Source organism: Alligator mississippiensis, chromosome 5, assembly GCF_030867095.1.
Source record: "Alligator mississippiensis isolate rAllMis1 chromosome 5, rAllMis1, whole genome shotgun sequence".
Taxonomy (NCBI): Eukaryota; Metazoa; Chordata; order Crocodylia; family Alligatoridae; genus Alligator; species Alligator mississippiensis.
In genome coordinates, this window is record NC_081828.1 from 115,957,471 (window position 1) to 115,980,900 (window position 23,430).

The following is a 23,430-nucleotide window of genomic DNA, read 5'->3' on the forward strand; positions in this document are numbered from 1 at the left end:
AAAATGAGCAAGAAGACAAAGAAGTCTGAAAATCATGGTGCATAATATACACTGGGAAGTTAAATTAAGTTGATCATCGTCCTTTCAGTATATCCTTATATTCAGTTTCCAACTTAAATTCCAAACAAGACAGTAACAGAAAAATATCAGTACTGGGTAAAACACTGAGAAAGCTACCTAGAAAGTTGACCTTAAATGGTTTAAACTTCCAAATACACAGTAAAGTTAGGACTATAGTAAGAATCCACTCTTTTTAGACAAATGAATGGTTGATCACTAAGAGATGAACTTCAGTGCTAATAGTGAAATGGTCAAAAACAAGCAAATCTTCCGATTTATTTCGAGTCCATGGCAGGAAGTAGTTTTGACAGGTAATATGTTGTGAGCCCTATTCATTTTCACTCATGTGAGGAATATATGTTTATGAATGAAAGGCTATAATATAGATAGAAACCAATTAGGATCCATTTAACAAACAGCACACTGAAAAACTAGCAAATTCTGAGTCCTGTTGAATGTTCAAGCAGAAAAGGGCATTTAAAAATCCCAGGCAGGATAGAGGCTGCTTTGCATTGATCAAAGACACACTTTAATAAATATTGCAATGTAATATCCCCGGTGTCTGCTTGCTTATTTTGCTAATGTTTCCCCCCATTTTTGGATTTGCAAAAAAGACACTGCAGGGTAAACTATTGTGCCTTGGCAAGGAATGGTGTCTTAATAAGAGTTCAGAGAGCACTCTATAAAGATACTTAGGAGGAAGCAGTCATACATCACTTGCACTGAAAGTACCATGTTCCAGTGCCAGAGAGAGAGAGGGAAAGGAAAAAAAAAAAAGACCAAGAGAAATAAATATATTCCAGACAATTTTCTCAAGGATTTGCAACTGTCATGTGAGATGGAAGCAGGTTCCAAGAGTATGTCCTAAACCTTAGTGTGTGAGTGTTAAAAGGCACGCCTCCTAGGTTGTCTGTGCTTTCAGTCAGCTCCAATGTAGACAGGATTGTAGACAGGAATCCAAAAAAAAAAAAAAAAAAAAGGGCACTCTCATTGAGCTTTGATTGTGTCTCCCCTAGCAGCGCCAAGGAGGGAGGGAATGGGAACACTTTTCCCTGAAACAAAAGGCACATGATGTAGCCTCTCCTCTCAAAGGGGTTCCAGGCACATCTCTTCCTAAAGAAGGTTTCTAAGAAATGCACTTAAATCACAAGTCTGAGGGTTTGTTTTTTACCACCTCCTCCTTCCCCCTCCCCTTTACAGTACTTTCTGAACCAAAATCTGGATTTGGAGAGTCACTCCCCTGTTCCTGCAGTGCCACAGTTGTTCATTATTCATAGTCCGGGGCGTGTCCTAAGCAGGGGTCCTATATAGGCGAGACCTTCAGCCGCATGAGAGAACAGATGGGAGCCAAGAGTTACTGAGAGTAGAAGCAAATAGCAGGCAACAAAGAGAATAAAAAAAGAGGGGAACTCGCTTTCTTCATTTATTATTATTTTTTTTCTCTCTCTCTCTCCCTCTCCTCTTGTTTCCCAACCCTCTCTTCTCCTTTCTCCCCTCAGTCATTTTTGGATCCACTCTTTTCTTCTTCTTCTATTTTTTTTTCTTCTTTGCTGGGGACTTCTTCCTTTTGAAGTCTTGATTTTTTTTTTATCTTTTATTTTTTTTCATTCTCGTGTGGCAAAAAAACCCCAACCAACCAACCCCCGCGATCTCTATGCTAAATAGTGACAAGCCAAGAGAGTTGGAGGATCCTGAGGGAGGAAGATACAAGTTTTTTTTTTGCTGTTTTTAATTTTTTGGTGGCCGGCGGAGCTTCCGAAAGCCTTCATCTTCTGGGAGGGGGAGCTGCGGCCCTCCCCGCTCGGCTCTCGCGTGCGTGTCCTGTGCCCTCGTGGTGCGTGGCTGTGCCTCTGCCCCGCTCTCCGGGCTCTCCCCACCCCCTGCGTGCCCGCGGTTGTGCCGCGTCGGGGGGCGCCCGTGTGCGTGCGTGTGTGTGCGCGCAGCTCCGCGCCTCGCCTCGCCTCGCCTCGCTCCGGCCCCCCGTGCCGGTTGCCATGGTGCCGCGGCTCGACGTGCAGGGGGCAGTGGCGGCGCTGGCGCTGCTGAGCCGGCTGGCGCTGACGCTGGCGGGGCCGGTGGTGCGGTGCGAGCCGTGCGACGCGCGGGCGCTGGAGCAGTGCAAGCCGCTGGCGCCTGAATGCGCGGAGCGGGTGCGGGAGCCGGGCTGCGGCTGCTGCCTGACGTGCGCGCTGCGGCCGGGCCAGGCATGCGGCGTGTACAGCGAGCGCTGCGGCGCCGGCCTCAGCTGCCAGCCGCGCCGCGACGAGCCGCGGCCCCTGCAGGCGCTGCTGGAGGGCCGGGGGCTCTGCACCAACGCCACGGCGGCCGCCCGCCTCAGGACCTTCCTGCTGCCCGCGCCCCACGCCGCAGGTAAGCCGGGGGCCCGGAGTGGTGTGTCCCGGACGGGGGGTCGGGGGGGGGGGGATCTCCTTCCTTAGGACCCGCTCAGCAAGTTGGGAAAAAGGCACGCCGGGGTCCTGAGGGAGGTGGGATCGCTTTGATTCGAGCAGCACGGGCTCAGAGAGCTGGAAACAAGGCGGGCAAGGCTCAGTGGGGAGGTGGGATCGCCTTTGTTAGATCCACTCCGCTAGCCAGAAAAAAAGGCAGGCCAGGGTCTTTGGGGACATGGGGTCTCTTGTAGTAGACCTGCTCAGATAGCTGATGGAAAGGCACACAAGCTCCTCTGAGAAGATGTGATCTTTTTTATTAGACTGACTCTGATAGCTGGAAAGATTCTTCTTTGCAAGCTTCCAGGTGTTTGTACCCAAAAGCTGGCAAAGAAGAATTTTTCTAGCTATTTGAGTTGCTCTGATAAAAGGCATCACATCTACCCTATGAACCTTGTCTGCCTTTTTTTCCCCAATTATTTGAATTAGTGTTGGTTTAATAAAAGAGATCACATGTACCTAATGAACCTGGCAGGGGGGTTGGTTGTAACCGTGTTGGTCTAAGGAAATAGGCAGGCAAGGCTTTTTGGGTAGAAGTGATCTGTTTTATTAGACCAACACCAACTCAAATAGTTGGAAAAAAGGCAGGCAAGGTTCTTTGTGTAGATGGGATCTCTTTTATTAGACCAACTAAATAGTTGGGGAAAAGTTCTTTGCAAGCTTTTGGGCACAGACACCCTTCTTTGAGCAGTGGGAGACTCTTGCTGTTAGGGAGATCACATATAGCCAAATAAGCTTGTCTGCCTTTTTTTCCAACTATTTGAGTCAGTCTAATAAAAGAGATCACATCTACCCAAAGAACCCTGTCTGAGGCTACTCTTAACAGCAGCAGTCTCCCAGTGCCTGAAGAAGGGTGGTTGTGCCCCAAAGCTTGCAAATAACTCTTTCCCTCAAAGAACCCAGTCTCTCTGTGTTCCCACACTAGTTGCAAAGGGACCTCAGGAGGCCATCTAGGCAAACCCCAAAGCATCCCCAACTCGATCATCCCAGCCAGGGCTTGGACTAGTCTTAAAAAGCTCCAAAAATGGAGATTCCGCCACCTCTCTGGGCGGATGGATCCAGTACTTTGCTCCCCATGGCATGTGGGAGAAAATTAATAAATAACTGAATTAAAAAAAAGGGGGGGGGGGGCAGCTGGCTTGGAAGGTCAGCAAGGTTGCCTTGGGTGTCCAGATCCAAGTGATCAAGTTGTAAAATTCCTAGAAAGGGGTGAAGGAAACAACAGCCCACAGTAGTGCAGATCTAGGTTAACGGGAAATGTAAAAGCAGGGCGTAGAAGAGGGGGTCATTGGTGCGTCCCCTGTCAAGAGATGGGGTCACTGGTATCCCCTGCTAAGAGATGGGATCAGTAGTTAGAACAAAGCATTTGGAGGCCAGGAGCTTGAGCAGAAACAAATACTGTCTGCCCCTTTGTTGCACACACAGGAGGGGCAGAAGGCATCTCTGCCATCCCCCTTGTGTGGCTGGCGAGGGGCAGCGTTTGCAGCACGCTGCTGTGAGCAGGCCCCTGTGGAATGTCCACAGCCAGGGAAATTTGAGAGGCACCTCCAGAGCGCGCGCTTTGCTCTGCCCAGATGGCACCAGCCAAATTGGTGTGGAGAGTGGAACAAATGCTTCCCGGGAAAGCCTGGGAAAAGGTTTTGGACGGCTGTTCTTTTGGAAGCAGCCTGGCCTTTTTCTGCTAGAATGTGTGCAGTCTTTCTTTTTTTGTTTTTTTTTTTTTGGCTGGCCTCTCTTTCCCTGTGTGAGAGGAAGTGGCAGCCAGGGTGCCCTTTGCTGGCTGCTACAAAAGCACAAGATGCCTTCCTATAATTATTTCCACACTGCTCCCAAGCTGCGACAGTTTGAATAAGGAAGCGCTCAAAAACTGCAGAGTCAAGTTAAAAACCTCAGTGAAACACATGGCCGCCTCTACCCTGGAACTCCATGCTGTTAACCCTGCCTTAACACAACTCCAAAATGAGGGGAGTCTGCCTCCAACGGTGTGGGACTTGTCACAGTGTAATGATTGGTTGTAATTATTTTTATTTTTTAACCAACAGGGATGGGGAGGGAAATGGGGTGATAGATTTCAACTGCTGAGTCCAAGTTGAAGTCAATTTCAACCTTAGCCTAAAGAGTTAAAATGTTAAAGCTTTATTTGTGTGCTCCATACTCAGCCCAAACTCCTGTTGAAGTCAGTGGGAACTCTGCCCGTGTAAAATGTGCAAGGAAAGTCTCCTACTGTTCACATTCAAGGAATAAAGGCTGAGTGCTTATATTCAGGGAGTGAGAAATGAGTCACATGTAGTGCCTGTCTCTTTAAGACTCTCCTAAAGTTTCAATCCTAAATCCAAATTTCAAGTCCAGACCCTAGCATACAGAAAGTTCTTCAAGAATAGGATCAAATCTTTTCCTATGTGTAGAGTTAGCTACAACACCATGTAAAATCCTTCGTGTTGTGTTTAAATTACAGGGAATGCTAAATGCTTTTATAGAGCTGCATATTTTACATTGTCATATTCAGGCCAAATTTACAAGGCCACTAACTTTCTCAAGCTAGATCTTTTTGGCTTTTAAACAGTTCATAACTTTTTGAGACCTTTCTAATACTTAAAAAAAACAATAACCTAGCTCTCCAATTGTAATGACAGTTTCATACTGGTTTTGGATGGATATATAACATGGCAACAGCTGTGCAGAACAAAGTGATGCAATGCAGCATGCCTTTACATTATAAAAACATGCAAGTAGTAATTGTGAATTTCAGTTGTCAGTGCATACATACTGATTGCTATGACAGCTTATTAGAACTACGAAATGGCCTTTGTGATATACTGGTTATGTAATGCACCTTTAAAAATTCTGTACATGCAGGGTAAATGCTAAAAACTTGCAAAGACTACAAAAGGTGTCAGACAACCCTTTCATATTTAGGAAAGTCAGATCCTTTATGTTCCATTATGTTGTCTTTTACAAACTTCATTGAGAGAAAAATGAGAAAAAATACTACTGTTAAAAAAAAAAAACCCACAAAAATATGAAATACTGCTGAGAGTCTGAATTGAACCCACACAAATCAGGAAATTCAGAATTAAGACCTAAACTTCCTTAATCCATTTGTGCTGGGAGCTGGCTTTTCCTGGTCAATTATGACCTTTGCCGGCAGTGGCTAGACGAAAACCACTGGCACCAAGATGTTACCTCTGATCTGACTTCCTGTGCCTATGTATTACAGGGACCATAGTGTCATATGTGCTGAAGTGCTTAATCTCAATGGGTGTGTTAGGATGGGCTTTCTGTCTTTACAGTGAATTTGTTGGTTTTTGTGGGTTTTAGTCAACCCTCCAGCGCTATTTTAATACAGATTTTGTGGTTTAATTTTAGTATGTCATTGAAGCAAGGATTTTAAAAGTAATTTATGCTCTGAATATCAGTTATTGTGCACTCCCAGAGCAGTTTCCTTTCTTTCCATTTTTTTTTACGTTTACATAGCCATCAGCCAAAGTGCTGCAATGCAAAAGTTAATGTGACTTAGCTGATAGGCAGATGCAGACTTAAAAAAAATATAGAGGAAATGCAGTTACATGAGAAGAGTCCTGTAAGAAATGTGGTATAGACAGATCGTTTAGACTTTACGAAAACTGTCTCTCTACCATATTTGGGGGCACTTTCTTCTCCACCTACTTTCCATAAAAGTACTGAGGAAAGAAAGTATTTTTAAACTTAAGCACATAGTGAAAAGCAAATAAATAAATGTTTGTCCTTTGCCATCATAGCAGAATTGAGGAAAGTGCTGTGTTCAGAATCGTGAAATAAATTTCATATCCAATCAGAAAACTGTTTTTCAGTTAAGAGGGGGGAAAAACTTTCTGAACTTTTCAGTTTCTGTGACATGTGGGATACAATTAAGAAGTAACAGCTGAAAATAAAAAAAGGGTAATAATGCCAGTTAAAGCCAAGGTAGTGGTATTAAATTTATTAGTAGTTTTGTTAATTAGCTTACTAAGGAAGACAAGGAGAATATCATACAAGGTACTAGAAACCATAAGACATGATAAGAATACATTTTCTTTAATATATGTTAACTGGATCAGCTATAGGACAGAATTATTTTTTTGAATTTTTTGTACGTCTTGCACCCTTAAAGTTGCTAACAGATTTTTGAATCAGTTCCAGACTCTGGAAATGATTGAGTCATGGTGTAAATCTGCCCCCTTCTGGTGGGAAAAATTCAAAATAAGGGAAGTTATTGGAAGTATATTTAATTTAAATATCTAATTTTAAAATGATTTGAAATCATATTCAGAATATGAAATATTTTTTCAAAGAATTAACTAGAGGGCGAAAATGTACAAATAATTGCAACCATCAATTAAAATTTAAAATAATCAGTAGGTAGTAATAGAGACATTTCTGCACAGGTTGCACCAAATTATTTGACTATTTCATAGAATCATAGAAAAGTAGGGCTAAAAGGGGCCTCTGGAGGTCATCTAGTCCAAACCCTGCCTGAGACAAGATCATCCCTATCTTATGTGTATTTTAAAGAGAAAAAAACACCCTTTTTAATAATCTCTTGAGCTTCAAAGTCATAGCTGAATTTTTTTTTTTAATTTTTATCTTTGTTGAATTTATTTTATTTGAAGGAAATTCCAGTGATTCAGAAGAAGACCAGAACGCCAGTAGCATAGAGAATCAAGCTATTCCCAACTCTCACAGAGTGTCAGATTCCAAAGCTCATCAACACCACACCAAAATAGATATCATCAGGAAAGAACAAGCCAAAAATACTCAGCGCTATAAAGTGGAATATGATTCACAAAGTACAGACACATTGAATTTCTCTTCTGAATCCAAACAAGAGACTGAATATGTAAGTATTTTTATAACCCAAAAAGATACCTCAATTGTATTACACCCCCTTCTGCCCCCCCTCCCTTTTCATAGTACATTTGATGAGATGAATAGAAACCCTTATGATGGTGATTGTTGTAGCCTTTTAAGGAGTTCTGGCTCTTTGACCAATAAGTAGAACTATTGGAGTTTGCAGATAAGAGGGGCAGTAGAGCATATAGGTTAGATTTTGAGAGTAGTGGGGGAGAGGTTTTTAATGTGACTTTCAATAATGATTCTTGGAAAGTAAGGGCTGGATCATACTCCACCTGTTAAATGTCCGAGTGTGATTTGCATCTATTTTTGTAACATGCTATCATCTTATCTTTAGAACTAAGTCATGAAAAAGCAGTGAGGAGGAAGAAGATCTTACTCACCTTTAGCCTTAACAATTTTCAGGTGGTTGAGTATGGTGAGATAGGATTACACTTAGGTGCCTAATAGATTAAATAGTATCTGGCCCTACAAGTCCTCGTTTTACCTCTTGCGGGAACAAATTACACTAGGTATGGACACATGCAGTATAGTCCATTGATTATTTTTTATTACACACAGGCTAAAAAGGAAGTCTAATGCAAAAAAGCAAAAAGACTGCACTCAGTGCAGTAACCTAAGTATGTGCTCTATAGCAAATTATGGGAAGCATGGGACTGGGCCTTAGCTTTTGATGGGTTTTCTAGTGCACACAAAACAGTGTCTAGATTTGTGGTGATTTCTCTGAGGCAGTGTAAATGCAGATAATGGTTGAGGAAGATACAACTTGCTACCCTTTCTTAATCCCTTTATACAATATTGGCTAGATTTGTAGGGGAACCTGGAGAGAAGGGATTTGAGCAGGGCATACTCTTAGACAACCTGGTTATGATCACATCAGTGCCAACAGGCATACAAACTATTTCTTGGCATACTTTGGCACTTCATCACAATATCCATGACTGATCTACACATAGCTTTCCATCTACAGAAAGAAGGATACAAACCTGGAAAAGGTAGAGAGTTGTATGTGGAGATAAGAAAAATCCGCAAGAGAGTTTGAACATGCAGAAAAATCAGTCTCTGAAGTCAAAGGAGCCAGAGGTTCCAATTAAAGCATATTGCTTTCTTGGTTATTGAATGTGGTAGTTAAAAAAAAAAGTTGGGGAATTGGGAGGGGAGGGTGGAGAGAGAAAGATCAGTGTACAGCAAAAAATAATTAACTAGCTTTCAAGGCTGCTGGTTGATTAGGAGGGGAAGGTGGAGAGAGAAAGATCAGTGTACAGCAAAAAATAATAGACTCTTGGTCCATGACTAGTCCTCCTAGGACCTGTACAGATAATAACAGAAACAGTTTTATAAGGACTACTGAACTGCATATCTCTCTTCTTGCTTTCACACACAAGGATTTTTTAAGTGCCTTAGAAGCCCATGTAATCATTGTCTAATGATGCCAATAGGCATCTAATGTTGGGGTTTTCATAATGACTTAAGCACCTATACCCACTGATTTCAGTTCCCATTGAGTTCAGTAGGGCCAGGATTTTTACATGTGGAATCCTTTCCAATATGAGAGGACTTATGGACTTAAGCAAACTACTTGCATGAGTAAAGATTGCACAGCCTTATTGTCACTGAGTAATGCTGGACCTTTAGTAAACAAATATCTTTATAGCTATGCATATGTTTACTCTTGATCTCTCTAACTCTTAAAGCCTATTAACTCAAAGTTTTTTGCTGTTTTTGTAAAACTAACAAAGAAACAAATCTTTGAATGTGTAGGATTTGCAGTCAGTTTGTCTGAAGAGGGTTGTTTGTTTAAGGAATTGCCAATAAGAGCAATTTAAAGACATGTTCAGAGCTGGGGAGATTGATACTAAGAGCAAGTATATGAAAACTGTAAAGAGGATATTTGCCAAACAAAGCATTCAATTTTAAACTCATGCAAAACTGTTGAGTCTATATGTATAGAGAACTTCAGATGAAAGGCACCTTATGTGTGCAGCGTATTAATATTACTAAAAAATATGAGTATCATTGACTTGAACTAATTGGGAGTTGCACCAATGAGTCTTTGTGTTGATACAGGTACTTAAACATTTAAAACTATGTGCTCATGCAAGGAATTTTTTCAGGTCCACATTTTAAAACTGAGCTGGTAGAATAAGTCAATAATATGCACATGCAGATGTGCAGTTTAAGCAAGAGTTGTAGGCAGTAATTCCTTAATGCTAATCCCATTGATGACATTAACTGCCTCTTTGCCCTCTGGTAAATCACTTATACTTTCTGCTCCAGTTCTCTCAGGTATAAAATTGAACTAATTATGCTTGCTGCCCTACCTCAAAGAGACTGTACTGAAGAGTAATTAGTTAGTCTATGAGAGGCTTTTTAAAAGTGCTTTTCATTGCTAAAATTTGTCCAACATTTATCCTCACAGTGCTATCACCTTTGTTTTATACATATGTTAATGGAGTTGTTTGGTGGGGGGGTTTAATATTTACACATTTACTAATAATAAGATGATAAGAAACAAGGTTTGAGCAAGGGAGTTTCTAAATGTGTTCATTGTGACAGGGTCCGTGCCGTAGAGAAATGGAAGACACATTAAATCACCTTAAGATCCTGAATGTCTTGAGTCCAAGAGGATTCCATATTCCAAACTGTGACAAGAAGGGTTTCTACAAGAAAAAGCAAGTAAGTAATATTCCATTTTCATGTGTATTTCAGCTATCCTACATCTTTATTACCAATTTTTAAAATAAATTAGTATTAATAGATAATGTACATTACAGAACATTTTATTGAAACACTAATTTATGCCCAATTTTAGCACTTGGGTGTCTAGCACTGAATCATGTCAGGTGTGGATGGTGTTTTTATTTGCTGTTGTTCATGACAACAGATGACAACAGAATCTGAGAAACCTCATACCTAATTACACGTGGGTTGTCCACAGCCCTGGGTACTAGTGCCCTTCAGTTTAAAAAAAGCAAATCCTCTGTCCTAACCCACAGAGCTAAATGTTGCAGTAACCATCTGACTGTAATAGATCAATGCTTTGAATTGTAAATAGCTGTTTGAAATTTCCTAGAAGAACTGGGTTAGGTCATATTACAAAAAGCAACTTGAGAAGCCGTATATCTGTCCTTTATATACTACAGAGATCACTTCCAAAATCCAGGTCATGTTATCACAAAAGTGATATGCTCAGTATTTACTCTGCAGTAACGCCAGTTCTCAAATGGATTTGTTTTTCCATTTCCATTTGCGTACAGGGTTGTGACCTTTCTTCACAAATGTATACCACATTCCAGCCATCCACATCTTTGTTTCCTCCAGATTTAACTGTAATGCTCTGCTTAGCGCTGCCCTTAAAGTGCACTCAGAAACTTTGGCAAGTACAGTATGCATCAGGCCCCCTGCTTAGTTCTCTTCTATGTACATAGAACATAATTCCAAGATTTAGAAGATTGTACTGGCTCAGAGTGTTTCCTGGTGCAATTCAAGGTGAAACTTTTAGTCTACAGCGCCAAATAGCAGGCAGGGTCTTCAGGTTTTCTAAAGGGTAGACAGCATACTTAGCCTACTTAATTTGTCGATCTACTTGCCCCTCTTATTTGTGATTATACTAGAGCATCTCCCCCACAACATGCCTGTTATAATTAAAGTGGCAGAAAACAGTAATACATTCCCATTCAGTGGGTGCATCTACATGTGCATCCAACTGCACAGTTGTTACTATGCATTTGTCCTTTAGCAAATACAAAATGACTGCGCAATTATCGCCATTACTGCACAGTCCCAGCAATGCATGGCTTGTTTCTGACCCTATTGCACAGTAGCAACAAGCTGCTGCACTGTAGCTCGTTGCTACTGTGCAGTAGTGTTAGCATCACAGGTCATGCCCACCGATGCTGCATTTCTGTAGCAATGAGCTACATTGCCGTACCTCATAGCTACAGCAACATAGTGTCTTGTGTAGACACGCCCAGCTTGTCTTAGCTCTTTTGTAATGTGGTTTTATCTGCTAGGAGTAAAGAGGGTGAAGTGACCAGTTGCCCAAACTTGGGAACCAGTCGTCTGTGGATTTTGATTTAAGACTGGAGCTGTCTAATGGATGGATCCTGAGTTTTATAGGCAGTATTTCCTTTTAGGTTGCATCCCAACAACTGAGTTAAGCAACCCCTGTGGATTTGCTGATGGGTGTTTGCAATGGGGGCCTTTGGTTCCAGAATTCTCTTCTACCATTTGCCTGACTGCATATTTTGTTTGATATTCAAACTGTGCTGCAAAGTTCATGCATTCACTTCACTTTTTCTGAGCTGGTGATTATTTTCCCAAGCAGGGTGAATTTCTTTTATGGGTTGGAGTTCTGACTTAAGCTGGGACCAGTGTTTGTCCCAGGCTATTTTACCTTGCTGTAAATTAGCTAACAGTAATATGCAGATCTCCATCTGTATTTATTAAAAAATGCTGATGATATCAGTGTGAGTTCCTTCATGGACTGAGCCCAGCACAGACCCTCTGGAGTAGGAACCAAGACTTTGTGTCTGTTCTTACACAAGTATTTAGTTTTCTTGAATATTTTAATAGAATATTAATAGAATTTCATAGAATTTTAATAGAATAGATATGAATTCCAAGTGACATATTCTTTCAGACCTGCCATAGTTCTTGTGCTACTATAACTCGTAAGAAAGACTGTAGATCAAGATTTAGCACTAAATTTTAAGATATATTTTTGAGCTGCAATAATACTGCCACTGGGCCTCTCTCCACTCAGGAAAATGATTTTAAAATAAATATACCTTTGTGCTAGTCTAATCTTCATTCATAGTGATTTATTTCATAGGTGAAGGTCTCAGGCAGGGGCAGCTGCTTCCTTGTTGAGTGTAAACTGTAGTGAACATTCCATAAGAGGACTTCAAACTGTATCATCTGGGTTTAGGACGGGGTTCTTGTGCTACATGCAACAACCCAACAGGTTGGCAGGGGATTGAGAGGTGCTTTCAGATATGCTCAACTCTTGTGCCAAGGGCTTATATTTTAATGGGAATTTTTAAAAGCACAGAACCTTGTAGGAATGGTTAGCAACCTGTATTTTGGTGCGTTTATTGAGGAAAGGTAAAGCCAGCATGAGCAAGTTTCCTACCTTAAATAAAGACCTAGTGCTACCATCTGAATGGATCTATTATCAGCTCTTGATACAGTTTCACTCATAGACAGGTATTGAGGATGCAGTTTACTAGTCAAAAAATATAAAATATGAACTAAAGTATCTTTCTAAAATGAATTGCTGGGGAAAAAAATTCATCAGTTTGAGTAATTAATAACTGCATACACTTGCTGTTGTATGCATTGACCTAGCGTTTTACAGATTAGAAATGTAGGAACCCTTGGGGTTGAAGTAGGCTTCTAATCTGCTATAGAATACCAAAGCATATTTTGCATATTTTGAATATGAATAACAAAGCATTATTGTATGTATTTTCTATTTATTATTTGGATCTGTTGGCAATATTTTATAATTTGTTAACAATATTTAACCAATCAGTTGCCTGAACTTTATTTGACTGATCGAATATCTAAACCTAGCATGAACACAAAGGTCTGCCCATACAGAGAGCACATGGCAAGATTATGGCTTTTGTGCCTACTTTTACTATCATAATAATACTCATCTTGCAGGTTATTGTGATTATGAAGTAAATATTAATACATGATCTGAGACCCTAGGAAAATAAGGGTGCACACAAGTGGAAATTAAGTTTTTGTAGACACAGATATAATCCAGTTAGTATAATGTATGCCTGTACTGTGTCAGGCAATACAGTGGAGACCAGCACAAAAAAAGTACTAAAAAAAGACACAGTAACACTATTAATAAGTAAAAGATCAGTTGGGAATGAATTTGATGAAGTAATACCATGATCATCTCCAGCAGTTATAGGAAGTCTTTCATTTTAATACCACATTTTTCTTGAATACAAGATGACCCTGAATATAAGATAACCCTTGCCAATAATTAGGTTCTATATATAAAAAAATATACATTGTTATAACTTTCCAGGTACAGAATCTAATTATTAGAGGTTTGCCTTGAATTTGTCCCCCTCCCACTGCTACAGCAGGGAAAATAAAGATGTGGACAACAGGTGGTCCCCTTGTCTTCTGTCGTCCCCCCTGGCTGCCCGACTTCTTTCTCCTGCACCCCCTCCCCACTTACTGTCAGACCCCGCTGTCCTTGAGCACATGAAAGTGAAGGATAAGTATAAAGACACTGAGTTTGAAATAAACATGCCTGTTTATTTAATAAACAATTTGCCCTGCCACATGCCCCTAGTGGCTGGGCAGACCTGGCACTAAACTAAGTGCCTGGTTGTATCTACACATATGTTAATGCTCTTTAAGTAATCACGCCTACATTTGATACCTGCATTTTCAGCAGGGTGCATTTAATTTAAATCAAATTAATTTAAATTATGATTTAAATCACTGGTCAGGAAGCCTCGATGTAATCATTGTTTTCTGCAAAAAGTGTATTCTTGTTGTTTGATATAACCTTTGTTCAAGGCTATGGAAATAGGCTTCAGGATAGTCAACATATATGTTCTACATTTCTCCTTAGCCCAATGTTGAGAACTTTGGCTATGACAATTCCATCTATTTTGGCATTATTTTTTTCACACATTCTCATCAGATTAGGTGAGTTCCCAATATATCACTCAAAATAATCCACTACTGAGTTCCATCGTACATCTTGTGGGAGAGTTAGTTTGGTTCCTCCTGCTTTTTTCAGAGCAGCTACTGCAAAGTGGTTGTTAAGTCTTTTGCAATTTCAACAACATTCTGTTCAAAATATTTGTCTTTTGTTTCTATTGCCCCTCCATCCTTGCATTTATCTCCAGACTCCGCCTCCTTGCCCAGATCTACTCCACTCTATTCATTTAACTTATTGAAATTTTGCACTTTTAGAGAGAGGTAAGGACTTGACTCTGTGTACACAAACTTGCAGAGAGACAATAGGGTTGATGAGCAGGTAATCAGGTCTGTTACCTCTCATCTCCATATACTGCTCTTAACAAGGGTGTTATCTCTGGAGACACAAATCCACACTTTGATAACTGAAACTAAGCATCACAGAGATGCTTAATGCGATCTTCTAGAGTGAGCATGGAGTCCCATTGGGTGGAGTGGTTTTCTTTAATTTTTACTAATATGTAGAGGAGCCTTTGGGAAACCCATAAAATTGGGTCCATAATATATAATCCATGGTCTGTTGTGAGTTATTTATAAAACTTTTCTAAAAAGGTTACATGAATATATTGTCTTAAACAGTGTATACTTAAAAATTATAATCCCTATTCCATGACGATATCTTTAAATGTTAAAATATCTTAAATTAAACTATCCTCATATAAGTTTATTTTTAAAGCATCTTAAAAATATAATTAAATAAAAAAATCTGATTTAAATTTAAAAAATCCTTTTTTTTCAATGTTTTTATTGCCTTTACTAGGGAGAATCACTGGCTGCATTTGTACTTCAGTTTCTCCTATAATGTTGGAATCATGAAAATCACATTTATTAATGAAATTATTTGGAAGATAAAGAGTTTTAAGGTGCTGAACATTAAATGTCAGTGTCAGTTTTGTTAGGGTTTAATCCAGCATTCATTAAAGCTAATGCTGGATTAAAAGATTCCTATTGATTTCATTTAGCTTTGGATAAACTTTGTTGAAGGGTGAATTCTATACTGGTTCCATTCTTAAACATATGACTGTAGAAAACTATCTGAATAGCTAGCATGTAACTCAGCTACAGATAATCAGTTAATTAGGAAAATTACTAAGGTAACTTCAGTGAAGACTCGATTTTTCAGTTATGCTTTTTCCCTTAAAAAAGCACACCCATTTATTTATTTCAACCTGATCCTGCAGTCATTCTGCTCTTAGAAGTACCATTTCAATTATCATTCCATGAACTACAAAACTAAGAACTTGAGGCCCTGAAGAAAAAGCGTTGTATTATTACACATGTAATTATGTTACATGTCATTATATGTGATCTTCCTATCCAAAGCTGTAACAAAAATGATACATGTATAGGTAGGTCCTCTGTGAACTTTCTGAACAGGGATAAATTTCACTATCTGTGACTAAAAGGCACCAGTCAAGACTGTTCATCTGACTTTGGCTATGACAATTCCACTCATCTACTTTGGAAAATTAATTTCTTTGTCCCTTCTCAGGGTAAGGAATGAGGACATAGGCTATTTTCCCTTGTGCTGGAGGGTGTAGGGGAGCAAGGATTTTCATACCACATAGTACCATTATTCTCACTTAAGCATAGCTGTGCTTAGTTGTAGTCTAGGAAGAACCTGGTAAATTTGTGTTGTGGCCTCTTTAAAATTGTGACTGGTCTTCATTTAGCTCTGATGACCCCGTTTCTGCATAAGATGTTTGGTGAAACCCCCATCATGAGACATAGGTTAACTATGGAATGCTTGATATGACGTTCTGTGACTATGGGGGAAAGGTGCTCCTTGTTTGAATAGATGGAAACCTTAACAGTTATAGTGCTTCCTTTTAGCTGGATTTTTAGCACAGAGACAGTTGGTGGAGCCCTGTTGGGGGATAAGTGTTGTTAGTAGGGAGAAAGCAACAGCTACATTAACTGCACTCTGTGAGGAGGACTTGCAGTCTTGATCTGGCCTGGGGGCAGAATGAATCAGGCACCCCTGCCCTGACTATTTTGGGGTGCTGAGAAGAATATGGTCACTGTGCAGAATAAACACTACACCATCATTCCTTTACTAAACAGAGGCAGTAGATAGTTAGCTGTGATAGGGCCGGCCTTCTTACACCTTACACTGAGTCGCACAATTGTTGATCGGTGTTAGCGCTAGCTTGAGTTTTGATCAGTCAAAATTCAGGCCAGCAGGGACCTGAAGGACTGAAAGGTAAGAAGTCTCCTTCCATTCCAGGCTTCCCCCTGCCCCGCATTACTTGTGGCTGCCCATGGTGTATATGCCAAGGGAGCAGGCAGGGAAGGAGTAACCTGCCTGCCCAGCCCCTGATGCCAGGCTGCTGCTGCTTTTCTCCAGGTTGAGCCTGCTCAGAGGGTAGTGGCAGCAGCCGGGCCGGCAGGTTAACCCTGCTCCCCCAGGACAGATAGTGCAAGCAGCCACAAGTAAGCCCAGGGGGGAGGCAGGGGAATGGGGAGCAGTGCACAGGGATCTGGGATGCTGGGAAGGGCATGGAGCAGCAGTGGGCCCAATCCGGGACAGCAGGGGAGGGGGCATGGGTGGGGTATTTGCACTAAGGTATAGCCTAGAATGGTACCAATCCGGGGCAAAGGTATAGCATTGGGCCCAATCCGGGCCAGCAGGGGAGGGAGTGTAGGTGGAGTATTTACACTAAGGTGTAGCCTAGAGTGGTAGGCCTAGTTAAGTAGCCACTCTAGGCTACACCTTAGTGTAAATACCCCACCCACACCCCCTCCCCTGCTGCCCTGGATTGGGCCCACTGCTGCTTAGTGTAACACGAGCTGGGTAACATGAAGCTGAGATAATCCTGTCCCGGAGAGCTGTAAATTTGAGCTACATAACAAGTGCTTAAAACTAGGTTAAGGTAGCACCTTAGGGTGCCTATACACATGCTCCAACACATTCTGATTAGAATACATCAAACCGATTAATTGAGCATTCTAATCGGAATGCTCCAGTGTGCTGCAGTGTCTCATGTATTCACTGTCCTGTGTTTCAAAATGGCAGCAGGGGTGCTTTAACTAAAGCTCATCAAACGAACTTTAGTTAAAGTGCCCCCACTGCCATTTTGAAATGGGAGACCCTGAATACACAAGATGCTGCAGGGGTTTTAATTAGAGTGGCTCCTAAGAACTGCTCTAATTAAAACGCCCTCCCCTCCCCCCTTCCCCCCGAGCATGTATATAGGCACCCTTAAAGACTACCTAGTTCAGAAAAGCATAAACTTTTGTAGGTGACAGTGTATTTGTCAGATTCTGTGATGATAGAAAAATTTCCCAGGGAAAGCTTTCCTTTCTTTTATGACCAGTTGGTTGGTAACAAGTTCTACTAGGCAGCAGATTTCTCTAGAAATTGTTTATATTATGGATTAATCTTTAGTCAACTTTATTATTAGAAAAAATTACAGGTAAAGTTTTAATGTCAAACTTTAACTGTAAAGTTTTAATATACCTATTGTAGAGGATTATGTATCTGCTAATAAATTTCAGGGACAGTACTGATATTCCTTGGGCAAACAGTTCCAAGTTGAGGTGCTGTTCCTGGAAGAACAGTCTCTGTCAAACATGTCTTCCCTTTGTGTTCTAGAAGGAATCTGAGTTTCTTTGACAAAGAAAGGGTTCAAATAGAACCTTACTATTGTTCCACTGGTCCACTGAAGTTGGAATTACTCAATAGTAGACAACCCTGCTGTATAATTTCTCTTGGAGGGATTAGTTTTACTGTGTGATAATTAGATCCCTAATAGTTGGCTGGTAGCAGAAGTAAAGTTTCATTACAATCGTTAATACTACTAATAAGAATTCCATTTACTTCTGACCAGTTTTGATATGGCCAGGTTATAGAACTGAAGCTATCAAAGGAATTAGAATGAATTGGAATCCCTGCTGTACCAGAGGGAAACATGCGCTAACATGATCTTATATTTTATTTCAGTGCCGCCCTTCCAAAGGCCGAAAAAGGGGTTATTGCTGGTGTGTGGATAAATATGGACAGCCACTCCCTGGATATGATGGTAAAGGAAAAGGAGATGTCCACTGCTATAACTTGGAAAGCAAATGAGTGTCAGAAGCCATCTCCTATGGAATCTGTGTGCCATTTTGACCCATCAGAGACCTTGGAGGGACTGGAGAAAAAGCGTGGACTGCATTGGACTTGGAGTTATGAGTTCTGCCTCCTACTGATATTGTGGGATTCATTGACTCGAGGGACTCCGCAGCTGCACCCTGCCACTGACACACTTCCAGCTTTCTATAGAACATATAGGGAGCTCTGAATTCCCAAGTAAATCTGCACTATTGATCCCCAGATAGAAATAGAAAACGCACTTCAGAATGGATTCAGGGAGTCTCCACTGACTTTTTAAAGAATGGCCTGTGACCAATTTGATCCCGTCTTATCCCAATAAGATACTGTTTTATTTTAAAGAATTTATAGATTGTAAGCCTGTAAAAAACATTAAAAACCCAAGGATTTAAAGTTTTAAGCTTTTTTTATACAGGTCTGACGGGAAACTTATCTTCACGGGTAAAATGTTTTATAAAAATCTCAAAGAACTTTTTAGAGAAGCGTGTTTCTAAAATAAAGACGTGGCTATTTTTTCTGTAAAATATATTATGAATATTCTGTTAGTCTGTATTTAATATAATTGTTTTTTTAATAAACTTTATTTAAATGTAACATGAATACCAAATGTTACACAATAATTTTGGTGTATTCTACTGAACCTATGCAAGTAAAAAAAAAAAAAAAACAACAAAAAAGCAAGGGGATTATAAATAGGATCACATTTATATAAATACTTACTTAATCTGGATGATTCAAAATTGTTTTGCTGAGTGAAGAATATGTTCCCTAAAGAGGCTAAGTTTCCCAGTGTTTTAATCTGTCTCTTTCTTTATTGATATATCTAGGCGCACATCACTGTAATATTTAGGTGCAAGGTAGAAAATTAATACTTCCATTGAAACTGACCATAACAGAGTCCTCTGTACTCTCTAACACACTGCAGCTGCTGTAACACAGCTTCTTTTTCTTCCATCCCCCTTTAAAATTGTTAATACTAGCTTCATTTTTTGTCCACAAATATTTTTCCTTCTAATTATGAAACTATTTAAAACTTTTTTTAAAACTTGTATCCATTTTATGTTGCCTTGTTGCAGTAAGCAAACTGAAGACCATATTCTACCTTCCTTCTGCCTGAGAAACTCCCATTAAAGTCAGTGCCAAAAATGTGTGGGCATGAGGATGTGGAACAACTGTGAGATGTTGGGGACACAATTTTGCCATCACGTGGTTGCAATTTACTGACTTCAGTGGGCATTGCTTGCACCTGAGGCCTCAGTTGGAAGCATTTAATCCTGAAAATCTATTTTCTCTTTTAATTTTAATTCTAGAGACGGTGCGTTTTCAATCGGAGATTTTTTCAGTTAAGGAGACATTTGGAGCTAGCTTGAGTCAGACTGCCCATTCCAATTCACGAAATATTATTTGTAAAAAATCAGTGGGAGCATATGACCCATGGAGTTTAACATACTTTATGTCAGTGAATGGTGCAACCTTAAAAAATTTCAACCTAATTTGTTATCGGGTAAGTAGTTAGGAATTAAATGATGTATGTAATCACTGGCCTTGTGCGAGTGAAACAGCCTTACACAGACCCTGTATACTTTTAAAATTATTAATCTGGCCAAACACAGTTTACTTGAACTTAAATCCTATCCTTCAAAAGATTAGGAAAAATGTTCACAAGGTAATTTGTGTTCCAAAATATGTAGAATTTTGAATATTTGAGTTTCAGAAAGTTGTGTAAACTGAAGGAAATGCTGCAATTGTTGCTTCTATAAAGTTTTATTGACAAAGCACTGAAATGGCACTGTTTTTAGTTTTAACTAAGTCACTCTCAAATAGTGTCACATGAACAAGAAATGTGATCTGTCAGTATGTGGGGACATAACCATAGGCATGGTGCTAAAGGCCAAATGAATGAGAGATGAGTCAGGCTTCATGATGGGGAAAAAAAAATCCCTCATTCCTGAACTACTGAAAATGTGAGCTAGTATCTGCACAGAAAAAGTGGATGGATGTCTTCCATGCACATTCTACCTACATGCAAGAAATGTTAAGAGCCTGTGGCAACGTTTCTGGCTTGTTTTAAATCCTTGGCAGTTTATTTTTTCCTCCTTGACAGCTATAAGAACTATACATAGATAAATACCATGGTTGACGAAAGTTCTGAATGACAAAATATCTTTTACTGTATATACTGGACCACTTTTTAAATGAAAATTCTTTGACAACTTGACCAAAGCAAGCAGACTGGGAGTCCTTTGAATTATTTAAAAAATACGATTAATTAATTGACATACTCTTGTGCTTGTGCATTGTTAATGAATCTAGTCTTCTGTTTGTAACACACAAAAAACCATAAAAGCAGCAAAATTATTTTTACATTTATGCAAGTCAGCTTCAATATTTTTTCCTGAGACTTGATTTTTTTTAAAATCAAAACAAAAAATGTTTCCAAAAATAGCAAGTAAAGTATTTCTCCTGTATTTTAAAACTTCACTCATGTGCAGAAGTTGTCTGCTATATATTTTACATGGATATGGTATAGCTACTCCAATATCAAACACTGCACTTGGTGTATACAACTTCTCCAGCAGACAACTTACTGGTATGAAATACAAACTAACCTCATTGCTATCACAAAAACAGTTATTAAGATGAAGATGAGCTATTTTTTTCATGTTACTATTTCTATTAAGACAAGGGTTCAATTCAACAAACAAGTTATATGGGTATTCAATGTTTTTCTCATGGAAATGGTTGCAAAGAAGTCAGACTGTATAATGAGTACCCAGTTTAAACACAAAATATTTGTGGGTTATATTTGAGCAGTAGAATGTGGGAAAAATCAGGTAAATGTGCAAATGTATAGGTCATTCAGTATCAGTGCAGGGAAAGATCTTTCACAGGTAATCCAGATGAAAATATCATAACATTCGAAGAAGCTTCATTAACGCTAATTTTTTCCCTGCCAGTTTAGGTAATTTTATAGAGAAAGATCAAGTTTAATGTGAATCTTAATGTACAAAATATAAATGTTATTTTTAAAGATAGACAATATATAGAAGGTATTGATGAGGTAAGTGTTTATTTTAACCAGAGTAATACATAGCTGCCTAGTAAGACCCCATAAATAACCAGAATGCAAGTTAAAGCTTCCTGGAGGCAGCTCTATTATCTTTCAAGCTATTTAAGAAAGTTTCCTTTTTTTTAATAGACATACTGTGCTATAGTCTTTTGAGCTTAGAATATCCTTTTCCACCTTTTTGGCACACATACCCTTCAGGGCATAATGTTAGCTATTTGTGAGCTGGGGAAAGGAGGCTTCAATGAATACCAAAACCACAGAATTAATTAGTTTTTAGTACAGTCTGAACTTTTTATGACTAAATTCCATAGAAGCATTAACACAGCATAATTCTTTACTGAACTGAGCCCTAAATTTAAGTAATGGTTTTACAAATCTGTAGGGAAATCATGTTTTGGTATCTCTAGTCACTCTTTAAAACTGGGTAACTATGGATGGCTCCACAGAGATTTTATGTATTAGCCATACAATTTATATTTAAAGTATGAAAAGTGCTGAGCAACTTTGCTGGATGCCAGAGCTTAATATTTAAAATGATATGTTTATATGGTTAAATATTTTGTAAGTGGGCCAGCTGTGCCTTTTAAAATTATAGATGTCTATTAATTTCTATCAGCAGGATGTTTGCTTCCTATAAAAAATGACCTTTATTTCTCTTTTTTTTAAATGAATTCTAAAGACTAAGGATATTTGAATATTCCAAAGGTGTGCTTTTTGTGGTCAGTGCCTGTAATAAGACTGTATTTTCAAGTGTGTGAAGTTTATTATGTATAGGGATATTAGGAGAGAAATGTTTCTGTATGTCCACTGGGGCTATGCATCTTCTTTCAACTGGAAGCCATTTAGTCTGTCAGCATATGGTGTTTTACTGCCTATAGCTCCCCAGCATTGGATTTTTGCACTAAACAGTGGGTTGTTTGAGAGAGTATCGGCCTGTTTTGTACTAAAAACAAAAAAATTCTAGGGGCAGCACTAAGAAACAGAACTGTGTTGTTTGTTGGGAAAAGAATTTCATTTAAACCACTGCCTGCATTTTGTGCTGTGTAACTACTTCTAGTTGGAATTTTTAAAAGCCAGAGCCACACACTGTTTTCCTGGGAAAAATTCCAGAGTAAGATTAAAAATATATATTAATAATACTGTTCAAACTGTGTTTTTACCCTATTCTTCACTAAGGGGTGAATGACTTATGGGCCACGTGGGTGTGGGCTGAATCAATGTAGGTCCCAATGGGTAACAAGAAAAAAATAATAATAATGCTGCAGATCACAGCTTATTTTTCCAAATGTCCCCTTCTGCTATACTGCTTATGTAGCTCTCCCTTTACCCCAGGGACTTCAGAGCTGCTCTGTGTTACTGCTAAGGTTGCTCCCTCAGCTGTGTGTATTCATCAGTAGGGCTGGAAGTTGTGGTTCCAAACAGAAGTAATGAGTGACTGAGCAGATTCCCACTTTGCGATCCACTTAGTGGTCAAGGGTGCATCTACTGAGCAGTTTCTTCCCAGGTTGGCACAAAACTTAGGAGTTTTGGCGTTGCAAGAGGATGGGACAGGGAGCAGTGAGTCAAGGAAGCATGCATTGCCAGCAACCTGTAGAATTGCAGAGATAGGTCTGCAATATGGAGGCTGTGGCCCCAAGATTAAACATGTCTTATTAATATTACATAGACTAGTCAGGTCATAGTAAAACAGGAAAAACAAGAAAGACACTGACCTGGCAAATACCCTTTATCTACGTGTAGCTTCACCAGGACATACAGTTGGTTTAAACCAACAAGACCTTCACATAGCTGCAGTGCCTGCAACCGAATGAAATAGCAGGCATCAGGGAAAGCAATACTACACTTTATAAAGGGTAGACAGCCTTTGCCTATCTTATAAAGCAGGGTGTGGTTCTGCTAAACTCTGTGGTTTTTCAGGAGGAGGCTCATTCCCATGCTGCCAAGTGCAATGAGGACGTCAGCATTTTCAGGAGAGCAAGCTCTCCTCTTTCCAGACCTCTGAGGCCCCATGTTATGGGGTGTTACTGTATAGGTTATGGCATTTACCAAACCTATTGCCATTTTTTTGTAAGCCAGTAGAAAGTCGAACACCTGGGAACAGAAACAAACTTCCATTGTCATGTTTCCCCTCTTCCTTCTTTCTCATTATA

The 23,430-nt window shown here is 39.7% G+C and overlaps 1 protein-coding gene across 1 annotated transcript; it reads left to right on the forward strand.

Moving 5' to 3' along the window:
* Positions 1 to 1,103: 1,103 nt before the first annotated feature.
* Positions 1,104 to 22,417, forward strand: IGFBP3 (insulin like growth factor binding protein 3). Its single transcript, XM_006272375.4, has 4 exons — positions 1,104 to 2,430; positions 7,136 to 7,362; positions 9,933 to 10,052; positions 18,061 to 22,417. The coding sequence occupies exons 1-4, from the start codon at positions 2,055 to 2,057 to the stop codon at positions 18,184 to 18,186; spliced, it is 849 nt and encodes a 282-aa protein (XP_006272437.1). The 5' UTR covers positions 1,104 to 2,054; the 3' UTR covers positions 18,187 to 22,417.
* Positions 22,418 to 23,430: the final 1,013 nt, after the last annotated feature.